A 12046-nucleotide genomic window follows, 5' to 3' on the forward strand; every position below is an offset into this window, starting at 1 on the left:
TAATTTAACACCATACTCAATAGCCCGCCCAATTAGTATGAAGAAATCATTAAGTAGTTAGGTATAAATAGATAAGATCATATAGAGTTTTGATGTAATTTCTAAAATGTCTCTCTCTCCAAAAAAATATATATATATATATATATATAATTTCTAAAATCTTATCCATATACTTTTCTACCTTCTTTTCCCAAAAAAAAAAAAACCGATTCATAAGCCTCGAATTGGACCACTCATTTAAAATGGATGAATAAAATTTTAGGATCCAATAACAAACTCTATAACAGAGAAAGGCTCTTACAGGGAAAGGGAGTCCAAACAAATAGGAGTACTTGAATTGCACCAAAGCCGATATTGACATTGATTTTTTCGGAAAGTTGGACAATTTCGTGGAAATAAATGGTGACGATATAAGGACAACTTGATTTGATTTTTTCGGAAAGTTGGACAATTTCGTGGAAATAAATAGTGACGATATAAGGACAACGAGCAATGTCTGATTTGTGAAAACGATATTGCAAGTTTCGTCTATCCCCATTTGTGATCCAAATCTAAACAATTGTCCAAAGGGGCAACAATTTTAATTGTTTAATCTTATGTCATGGAATTTATTATTGCTTTTAAATCTTGATACAACTGAATTTCCCATTGTCAAGGATCTGATTTTTAAATTATCAGCAAGGAATAAGAACTGCCATCCCTATCAAATGGTTGGTTGATAGTCCATCTGCACAAATATAATGAGCGGCTGAGATCCAGCCAGACTTTTTACCTCCATATCTGCTCCCTGAATATTCATGATTGAAAATGAGAAAATATGATACAGATAAATTACTGTTTGTCTCAAAAAACGTAAATGGGTTAAAAAAATGGAGAATTTAATTATTTAATAATTATTTTATTTTCTTTATATAAAATGTGAGGTTGAAGAAATTACAGAAGCAAGAGCAAGAATTAGAATTAAAGAGAGAGAATTATTATGTTCTCATTATTATAGAATCTGTACAAGTATGAGGAAGGTAAAGCTCAAATCGGAAAATATCTACTAATTAATCAGGGCTTAGTTCTAACTATAAACCAGAACTGATTCTCTAACAAATCCCTGAGTCCTAACAGCTAACAATCCAATCCAACAGATAAAACTAACTCAACTGCGTGACTGTCACTATAAACTGCAACTCGTTTGATAATTGATCATTGATGTTAGTACAGCATGTCGCGGACAGTCGCAAAAATAAAATGTTGTGCACTTTATTTTAATTTACTTTCGTGTTTTTCTGGTTTTTGTTTCAATTGTTGTTAAAGCAATTAAACTTAAACATAAATATCATATATAAAATAGATTAGCAATAAAAATATATTAGAATAATGAATTGATACCAAAAAAAACTCAATGTTACAGACTTACAGCAAAAAGAAAAATCGATTTTTTTTTTTTCAAAATTAAGAGGAAAATACATAGAATTACATTATTCCCAAGCTAATAGTGCCCCCACTCTCAACCTGCAAATGAACAAAAACGTTCGACTGATGCAGATGTGACAATTTGAACTTAGATATCAAGCTTCCAGCGCAAAGAGCACATTCACATGTCAAAACTTTGAACAGCTTAGTTAGTGTTGGTTTACAATTGATATTTACAGATGGAAGTCAGCCCTACAACCACACTAACAATAGAACAAAAGATAAATCTTAGGAGTCAGCACCTAAGGTTTGCTTAGAGTCAGCACCAAGCAAAACTAGAGTCGGCACCAATGAAAAGAAAACACACATTTTTTTAATAATTCTCAAAAGCTGTCTTACAATAATTAAAAAAAGTGCTTAAATAGCTAATAATAAAAATGCATCAAGAAATCTTAATTATTAAATGTTCGGGTTTGCTTAATCTCAAGTCCAATAATTAATAGGATCTATCCATAAGGCCACAGGTTGAACCGTCTTGTTTTTGCTTTTCCTTCTATAAGTGCATGTAATTAATGGCTTGTATCTCGTGTCAGCGTCACTTTAACATCCAATATTTCTCTAGATTCTATCAAACAGACAACTGCGAATAGAAACTGCAAATTCGCTAACCTTGTGAGGGTGAAATAGAACGGCACACATCCCTAAACAAACATATATTGAATTATTGCTACTTGCAGCTACAAGCTCTCGCCCATCATTTGCATATTTTACAGAGAAAATCCCAAATTCGTCAATATTGTCATCAACAGAAAAATCCAAACCATCATGAATTTCCTGCAAATTAAAGGGTGCATTTAGATGAGAGACAATAATCCATACAAGTACTAAAAGGCTACTTTATTAGGCGTTCTAATAACTCCAATTCTCTTAGAAAAAAATAGAGGTAAATTCAGAGGGCACTTAAAAAAGAACAGAAGAATTGGTTGTAGCAGATCCAACATCAACAATATGTAACCATTGGTGACATACTAGCATAGACCTGCAGTTTTTCCATTAAAAACAAAGTAAAAAAGGATCAGATTAACACTACACAACAAATAAATTATGAGGACGAATAAAATAAACATGATCCTAAAACTGTCAATATCTTACAATATATTATTAGATCTAGAAGACCGGGAAGAAAATAAATAACAAAATCAAAAGTGTAGAATGTAGATAAAACAGCCAAACCACAAATCCAGTAAAATTCATCAATGTAATCTATATTATACCAGAAACAAAATTTTAAGTTGGGCCTTGCTTGAAATGAAAAAAAATTAGTTCAATTTATACCAGATATGAACACCTAAATGAAATAAGACTATTTCCCATTTGCATCATACTTGATCAGCTAAGAGTTCACAGAAAGTTTCTCTGCCGAATTAATAGAAGAAAAGGCAAACCTCCATCCAACCCAAACAACCTAACATTACTAAGTTTTGACATTTAAACTTGCACAGGTGAATTAATTTTCCATCCTAACAATATTATACCAAGTGCTTTCTATTTTAATAATCACTGAAAAACTTACAAGGTATTGCTGATCTGGTGATAGTTATGTATCCGTAATGGTCCATCTCAAGCTTTTCGCTAGAATGTCCTTCTGAACTTTCCACCCCTTGTTCACATTATACATCCTAATGTGGCTTCCCTGTAATATAAAAAAATGGAAAATAATTATACAGGTACAACTCCAAACACTTTTGTCCAGTATATTAAGAATTGAACAGTTCATAATTACATTTGATGAAATGCATTCTTCTATTACCACCAATTCATCTCTAGCTTAACAAAACACATACAACACCGGAAATCCAGCAACAAAAAGAGAAACATCAGACTGAGTTTGAAAATGATTTCAGATTCTTTATATATATATATATATATATATAAATGGTAGTTCTGTTGCGTATTTGAACTCTGTGTGAGAGTTAAAAATAGTAATTTAAAAAAAAAAAAAAAAAAAAAGGCACTTTGTATTAAAAAATGAATTAATCTTTTTTTCTTTTTCTTTTTTTGTGTGGGAAATTAGAGTGAAACGTGTTGGATTGTATAAATGTGAATTCTGTCTGTCAGGATCTGTAATTGTTTAGGCCCACTTGGGCTTAGGCTAATATGTGTAACATGCTAGATGGGCCGGCTTCGGCCTGATCCTTTTTTTAGAATTTGCACAATGTAAAAAGTTGTGATTTTGGAATGAGTTGGAATGAATTTTTATGAATTGAGATGCAATATTATTTTAATGTGTTTATTATTTGTATCGGTGGAATGATGCGCCATTTTGCTTGGTAAAATGTTCTTTTTATATAGTGGGATGTCCTTTTGCAAAAGGTATTATTGTTTGCATCGGTAGAATGATATATACCGTATTTATTATTGTCTTGTTGTGTCGACAAGTACTATTCAAGATTCTGTTAATGATATTTTGAGAATCAATATTTGTTTAAGCATTGAAACTTGTGATAAAATATGGATCGAGTTCAAAATGTTCAAAAGTTAACAGCCTGGCTTAGCTTAGCCCACCACTAGCACAAAGCTATAATACAAGTCGTAAAGGGTGTGTGATTTGACCTTTTTATCTTTTGGCAAGTAGGGTACATTATTACGGTTATTTACACAGGTCAATTGCATTGACTTGTGCTCAAGAACTAAAAGGGGACTTGAAAAATAAGAACATTTTTATTTTTTTGGGTAATCTTATTAATTATTATACATATAATCACCCACAAATTAGGTGTATCAACAACCAAAAAGAATGAAATCTGAACTTGAGACATCTAGTTCTTTTTCAAAGCCTCATCCCTCAATCAACCTCTGAACTATTTGAGTTCTTGAAAAATAGAACTGGTTTGGTACATTGCCATGACCAAAACTCATCATTATTGTTTAATTTATTTTCTTTTTAGTTTCAACTTTCAATTGAACATTCGTACCAACAACTCATGCATCAGGTAGTTATAGCATTCAGTAAATTATTTTACTTGGATTACTGAGCAAATAACTGAAAACTCTCTTCATAAATATATTGGATAAAAATAGTAACAACCTTTGCTTTCTTTTACACGAGTACAAGCATTGAAGCATTCTCATGTATCTTTCTTACAATTGATAGGCTCTACTGACTTTTGTCCAACCCATAATTTCCATTACATCTATCTTTCCTTCTTTTTTTTGCCTATAAATTTCATCTACTTAGTGACGCAGGACAACTAGAACAAAACTGAAACAATAATAAAGTAAAAGGATATGACCTAGGAGTCAGCACCTAGGCTTTACTTGGAATCAGCACCAAGCGGGGAAACCACTAGGAGTTAGTATTTAGGGTAGACCTGGAGTTAGCACCAAACCAAAGAAAGACCAAACGATCATTTTTTTTCATTCATCAAAATATCAACTATCTCCTCAAGGAGTACAATAGGTTGCTTATAAAAGAATGCTAAACCCTAATTCCAATTGGCTAGGAAACCCTAATTGCCTTATTACAAAAATAACATTGCTTCCAAATTAAAATATTAATATCCTAATAAACTACTAGGACCTAAAATATAAAAAAAATACAATTGACTTGCAAACATAAATAATACTAAATAAAAATCTTTTTGCGTCTCACGCATCATTCTCCTCTAGTTGAAGAAAACTCGACCTCGAGTTTTAAAACATTGAAGGATTATGATGCTGACAAGTAACACTTGCTTCAAGTCTAGAATCACCTTAAGGAGCACAGGGAAAAGAAAAACCTTGAATTCCACCACATCAAACTCATTTGGAATAACAAAATCAATGTGTGGAATCAGTATAAACTCGTCTTGAACCTTATGAACCATAGAAAGCACTGTGGTTTTAACCTCTTCAACTTCACCAAGATGTAGATCTTCAAGGAAGGTGGAGGGTTGATTAAAACATCATGTGCACCCTCAAACTTGCTGGGTAGTTTTTGACTGGGTGCCATTATCTTTTCTAGCTAGGCATTAATCCTAGTGATTATTTGCTCCCCCATTGTCCACGAAATAGGTGAAACATTCTAATTTGCTTTCTTACCATAGCAAAAAGTGAACTGAGAAGATCCAAGGAAATGTCTTCACTTTCATCTATAACTAGATTCATAATTGTTTCTATGGCTGAAAGTACAGTAGGTGGATGGTTGGACCTAACTATCTTCAAGAAACTTTGAAACATCTCAACAACCAATGCATCACACTCAAGATCCAACATCACCAAGCATAACTTGACCTTCGCAATGGTATCAAGAATTGAAGTCACCTTCTTATAAGAGCGAGTAGACACACGAGACATATTTTAAAATGCTGTCACAATCAACTGAAATATTTCCTTCATTTGCTCATCCTTATATGGGGCATCTGGTGTTGTTATTCTTGTAATCTCGATAATGCAAGGTACAACTGAAATCTTCACATCCATTTCAGCATATCTCAAAAGTTTATTATTGATTAGAGCCTTTACTGAGGGAAAAAATGCACCTTGCACTGATTTGGATGGTACTTGCTCCACATATACTAACAAATTTTCAACTTCATCAAGAAGAGTAAGGAGGTCATCAATGGAGGAAGGAAGGTTAAGGAGTCTATTCCCAGCCTCCTTAAGCTGCTTCTACAGTTCACTATAAAAGGAAGTCATTTTTTTTTTTTTAGCTCAAACTTAGGGGCACAAAACACAGAAATCGAAAGTTGAAACTGATGTTCTGGTGTTTTTTTTTTTTTTTTTTTTTTTTAATCCGAATATGAATTTTTCTCTATTATTATCAAAATGCAATTTTTACTATAAAGCCTTATTCAAATAATGTAATGATAGTGAAATAGGAAATTTTTCAATCAATTAAATATCTTTAATAATGTCTTATGAGTACGTTATACTTTAACTCTTTCATTTTCTTTTATTGTGTTATATTTCTTTTTCTCTCATATGAATATACAACTCGGAAGTATATCTTTTCGTGGTTCAAAGCAAGCAATGCACTTCGAAGATTTTTTTCTATTTACCTTTATCTGTTAGAAAAATCATAAAAAATGAGAATGAATTTCCTAAAGGATCGGGCTGTGAGTTTTGCAATAGGATGACATTTTTTTCTTTTTTCTTTTTTTTAATTGGGTGTTGGTCTATTGGATTAAGCTAAATTTATAATGGGCTATGTTGGGTTGTTTTTTTGGGCTGGGTAAAATTGTGTCTGAGTGGCTAATGGGTTAGGTAGAATTTTGAGAGACAAATGCGCTAGTTTTTTTTTTTTTTTTTTTTTTTTAAATAATAATAATAACAAAAAGCTTGGTCAGATGAGTATAAGGTTAATCAGATCAGGTATGTCATGTAAATGGCTAAAGAAGGGGACTAGGGGAATTTAGACAGGCCAGTAGGTTACCTCATGAGATAGGATAGATGCAGGTTTGGCATTGCAATAGAACCAGCGGCGTGCGAGGCTGAGCCTTCCGACAATGTTGTGGTTGTGGTGGCTGACCCTTTTGGCAGCTTGTGATAGTTGTGGGCAATGGCTTTGGAACGACGGGGTGAGATCGGTATTAACGAATTCTTGCGATACTTTTCTGGTGGAGTGGGTTATGGGTTTTCTGGATTTGGTTTCCTTTACGATGGTTGGCTTTTGTGTGGGTATTGTAGTTTGATGGGATGAGAAACAAGGCAATGAAAGTTTTAAATTTTTTTTTTTTTGGGTGATATTTTATGGTTCTTTCCTGCGGTGATGCTTCAACAGATCGATGTTTGCTTTGATACCAAATATGACGTAGGACAACCAGAATAAAACAAAAACAACAATAAAAGGACATGACCTAGGAGTCAGCACCTAGACTTTACTTGGAGTCAGTACCAAACGGGAAAACCACTAGAAGTCAACACCTAGGGTAGACTTGGAGTCAGCACCAGACCAAAGAAAGACCAAACAACCATTTTTTTTTCATTCATCAAAATATCAACAATCTCCTCAAGGAGTACAACAGGTTGCTTATAAAGGATAACTAAACCCTAATTCTAATTGGCTAGGAAACCCTAATTGTCTTATTACAAAAATAACCTTACTTCGAAATTAAAATATTAATAGCCTAATAAACTACTAGAACCTAAAACATAAAAATTACAATTGACTTGCAAACATAAATAATACTAAATAAAAATCTTCTTACGTCTCCCGCATCACTTGGTGCCCAAACAATTTGTTAATAAAATGTTTAGTATCTTCTTGCCGCATTTGAACTTGGATTTTCAGCACCAAATAAAGATGATACTTCTTGAGCCACAATCAACTCAAACTGTCAAGGAGCTTCTCCAGCTATTGTTCGTTCTCTTATTTTGTAGCCTTCTCCCTCTCTAGGAGTTTATGCATTGTTGAATTTCTTCTAGTGTTTTTCCTTTGGTTTCTGGAACTACCTTTGCCACAAATAGAACAGCCATCAAAGAGAATGCGGAGTAGAGGAAAAAAGTGCCTGGAAAAGAAAAATCAAACATAGAAGTGTCAGTTATTCAAGAATGCAAACTTACAATGCACTTGTTTGGTGCTAACAATGCTAAAGACAAAAGAAATCCACAAATTTTTTTCACAATTTCTTAAGGTGGCAGGTTATCATTAGCACAACATCACTTTCACATGGGATTACCACTGATCACAACCTGTCATCTCAGTTATTATGAAAAATGTTGTCATTAGACTTATTGTTTTTCTTTACCTGAGGAACTCCAGGTAAAAAGAAAGTTGAATGTATACGAAATTAACCAAGCACCCAACCAGTTCACTAGCACCACCAAGCTCCCAGCAGCCCCCTTCAATTCAATTGGAAAAATCTGCAAAACAATAGGTTTCAGATAAGCTCAATGAAATTATCAAGTTACCGAAGGCTAATTTGTTAAACAAACATACAAATTCACTTTGAAAATGTAGAAAGTTACCTCAGACATAATCAGCCAAGGGACTGCTCCCATTCCAATAGAGAAAAATGCTATGAAAAACTGATTTAAATGAAAAAATAAAATAAAATCAATAAAACAAAAATCCATATTTATTTTGGAGTGGCAAAAAGGTGATCATGTTCTACACAAATTTGCAGTTATAATGGTTAATTTACCAGCAATCCAACAAAAGTTAATATTGGTGCCCACTCAGGCAACAAGTTGTGGACCTGATTCATAATGATCAAAAAATAAAGTTCAGACTAAAATGTAAAAGAAACAACTAAATAAAAGAGTACTTTTTAATACACAGGGATAATTTTGATGGCTTACCTTGAGAAAGAAAGAAGTGCCCGTTACAAAGCAGCCCAGAAATGTCCCAGTTGCAGAAATCTTCATACACAAAAACAATTTTCATTACTCAGTAGGCATCAAAATACTACTCTCCCTCTGAGATAATTTTCATAAGTTTCAAAAAATAAATGCTATAACATTATCTACCAAAATAAGTGGCTTTCTTCCAGATTTGTCAATCATCATTGCGCCCACTATAGTTATTGGAACCTGTGAATCAATATCAGATAATCTGAGTTTGGATTAAGAATTAATGATGTGACTTTGAGGACAGTGGTAGAAATTATACCTGAATACAGGCATAAGCTATGATTCCAATTTTGGCCAGAGAAGCCCCTGCAGTTTAGATAATTCAATTAAAAAATAAGTTCCAAAGAAAGGAAGTGATATGAAAGGATTAGAAATAAGTTTCAAGAGAAAAGACGCGTTAAAAAAAAGGGCATAAGGAATGAAGTGTATAGAAACACAGAATTACCAGCTTCTGCAAAGGTTTCACTTGCATAGAAAACTATTCCATTTATTCCTGTGAATTGTTGACATATCATTATTCCTACTCCAATCTGAAAATAGTCACTAAACAGCAAGTATTAGTACAACATAAAAGGCCTCTCAGATAACCAGCCTAAACATACTTCAGTAAGTTTGGATCAGCTTTTTTCTTTTAATTTTTCTACTTATTTGCATATGTACAATTTATTGAAGTCTCACTTCTTCTATGTACAACTGAAATTTTATTAACTTCCAGTAAATAAGCATATAAGTTTTCAACAATAAGCTAATCCAAATGCACATTTCTATAGATATAAAAAAGACACGTACAATCATGGAGCGAATATGTCTGCTTTGCAACAAATCCAGCATTTTAGCCTTTGGAAGTGTCTTAAGAGTTTCAAAATAATCCTGCCAAGAAACATAAGGAGTCAGTTCCTCAGATATACAAATTTACATTAGCAAGCTTTACATGGGTGTTAGGAAGGGAAGTACTTTAATTTCAGCAGCTTCAAAAGTAATATCAGCATCTTTGCCACGAAGTTTTCGTAGCGCAACTTGAAATTCTTTCTCACGGCCAACCTTTGCCTGCAAAGAATAACATTCTTTTGGTCTCACTTCTTGTTCAATCTCAAATCTAATTTGAAAACAAAATTGCTTACATTTTTTTTTAAATACTCACCAGCCATCTGGGAGACTCCGGAACGAAACATAGACCCACAAGAAGGAATATGCATGGAACAAGCCCTTCAAATCAAAGCCAACACTTCATTTAGTAAAGTTTAAGAATTTTCTTTTCAACACACACACTTCTGTATCCATATAGAGTAAAATACTTAAATTTTAGAATTTACCAGTCAAAGCAAGTGCTCTCCATGTTATGACTGATCCTATTAAGAATGCAACTGATGATCCAGTGACAATCATGAGCTGCAGAACAAGCAAAAGAAAAGGGAAAGAACTAAGATATTGACCAATTTATCTTCAATCAGTTAGCAAGACTCATAAAGAATATAATCTTCATGATTAATTCTCCCACCTGATTCAACGTTGTAAGCCCTCCACGCAGATTCTTTGGAGCAATTTCAGCAATAAATATTGGCACCTGTTAATCCACTTCGTTAAATTTTGTTAAAATTTCGAAATTTTATCATTACAAGGTGACAAAATAATAAAGGGATATAGATATTAAATAATTACCACATAAGAAAAAACTCCAATTCCATATCCTGTGAACAACCTTCCCATGTCAAGTGAAATAGCTCCCTATATTAAAGCCGTGCAAAAATAAATAATAATTAAAAAAAAACCATAACAGCTAGTAATTTCAGCAAGATGACAGTGCATACCTTAGAGAAATATACAGCAAGCCATCCTGCAATGCAGAAAATACCTGACATCCTCATTGCCTGCTCCCATTAAATATCCAGAAAGTTTAGTACAATGAAAAAGATAAAACTAATACCAATTTCACTACAAAAATCTTACAAAATGATATGACAATAAATGTGATTATAGTGCCAGATCAACAACAATAATAAATACTACCGCGCACCTTTAACGTGATTGCTACTCCATATGTATAAGTGCTTGTGAGGGTGTGGGTGTGGGTGTAGGGGGAAAGAGCTGGAGTTTAAATCTCCTAGAGGGAGCATCACACATGTACACACTTAGATTAGACTAAAGTACATTTCTATCTCAAACATGAAGAAAAAAAAAAAAAAAAACAAAACAAAACAAAACAAAAATAATAAATAAATTTCTTTGGTGTGACACATCACTTTGTAAAATGTATGAAGTACAATAGAGATGAAAAAGTTGAGCACTAGCTAATCAGTTTCAAGTTTAACATACCCGTTTTCGACCAACAAAGTCTGCAATTTTACCACTTGTGATGGCACCAAACATTGCTCCAATTGTTAATATGGAGCCAAACATGGAGTACTGTCATATGACATTCAATAAATTAGTAGCAATTCATATAATTTTGATACTATATCTTAAAAGAGAGAGGAAAAGAAGCCCTACCTCAGCTACAGAAAGATTAAGTTCTTCTGTGATTGCAGGTTGAGTGGGTGCTGAATAGCCCACCTGCCAAAATAATAACTTAAGCTAAACAAACCTGATATCTTTTTTTATTCTTTTTGTTTTTTTTTTCTTTTCTTTTTTGGTTCCTAACCAAAAGAAAAAACGAAAAAAGAAACAGATTTAGTAACCCCAGAAACTCTCTTAAGCCAGGAATGCCATTACATTTTGGAAAAAAGAACAACATTTTTCCTAAACTCCTAAGCTGCTTTTTGTTGGACACGTATAAGAGAGAAGTGAAATATACTTACACATGATCCAAATTCAAAAGAGCCACAAACAGCAACACATGTACTGAGCAAAACCATTCCAATGGATCCACCTTCAACATTTTTATCATCTTTATGGGAAACAATATTATCTTGCTGGATGAATGGCTGTTCCAAATCTTCAAGGCCATTTATTTCATCACTATTCTCAGCATCCTTAACTTGTCCAATTGCCATATCTCTCTCTCTCTCCAAACAGAACACCTCAATAGTATGAAAAAAAATAAAGTGGGAAAGGACTAAGGAGTCGAGGACTAGGACTTGTTGTGAGCAAAGATATGGATTTGTTCTGAGGTATTTATACGTGTAGTAAACAACTAGATTTTTTTTAGATTTTGTCTGATAGCACCGATTGATAAACAAAAAATTTGGTTAACAATTAGAAAGATGTAAAAGAAACATAGAATACAATTGCTTGTGGGATATGGCTGGCACTGACGTGGTAATTAAACAAGATACATACAACCAATATTCAGACTGTTGAAAATGGATAGGGA

At 33.2% G+C, this 12046-nt stretch overlaps 1 protein-coding gene and 1 long non-coding RNA gene across 2 annotated transcripts; both read right to left on the bottom strand.

Moving 5' to 3' along the window:
- Window positions 1-477: 477 nt before the first annotated feature.
- LOC115950957 lies at window positions 478-3297 on the bottom strand. Its single transcript, XR_004083157.1, has 4 exons — window positions 3188-3297; window positions 2978-3097; window positions 2074-2443; window positions 478-787 (listed from the first exon to the last, which is right to left on the bottom strand). It is a non-coding gene; the product is annotated as an uncharacterized LOC115950957 (long non-coding RNA).
- A 4218-nt stretch (window positions 3298-7515) lies between these two features.
- Window positions 7516-11893, bottom strand: LOC115993940 (sugar transporter ERD6-like 16). Its single transcript, XM_031117943.1, has 18 exons — window positions 11532-11893; window positions 11224-11286; window positions 11050-11139; window positions 10545-10604; window positions 10396-10461; window positions 10235-10300; window positions 10050-10125; window positions 9878-9942; window positions 9691-9783; window positions 9526-9606; window positions 9182-9266; window positions 8996-9042; window positions 8854-8916; window positions 8686-8745; window positions 8529-8582; window positions 8353-8412; window positions 8133-8247; window positions 7516-7892 (listed from the first exon to the last, which is right to left on the bottom strand). Exons 1-18 carry the CDS (start codon window positions 11724-11726, stop codon window positions 7777-7779), a joined length of 1455 nt encoding a protein of 484 aa, XP_030973803.1. The 5' UTR covers window positions 11727-11893; the 3' UTR covers window positions 7516-7776.
- Between the last annotated feature and the right edge of the window lie 153 nt (window positions 11894-12046).

The sequence above is a fragment of the Quercus lobata genome, chromosome 6 (assembly GCF_001633185.2).
Source record: "Quercus lobata isolate SW786 chromosome 6, ValleyOak3.0 Primary Assembly, whole genome shotgun sequence".
In the NCBI taxonomy this organism is placed as follows: domain Eukaryota; kingdom Viridiplantae; phylum Streptophyta; class Magnoliopsida; order Fagales; family Fagaceae; genus Quercus; species Quercus lobata.

Bases quoted from the DNA above. Each gene is read 5' to 3' on its own strand.
- LOC115993940 (XM_031117943.1), bottom strand. From the start codon at position 11,726: ATGGCAATTGGACAAGTTAAGGATGCTGAGAATAGTGATGAAATAAAT. The intron at 8,917-8,995 runs GTATAATTTCTA...ATTGATTCACAG, and splicing joins TAGCTTATGCCTGTATTCAG to GTTCCAATAACTATAGTGGG. The intron at 8,248-8,352 runs GTAACTTTCTAC...ATTGTTTTGCAG, and splicing joins CTTGGCTGATTATGTCTGAG to ATTTTTCCAATTGAATTGAA.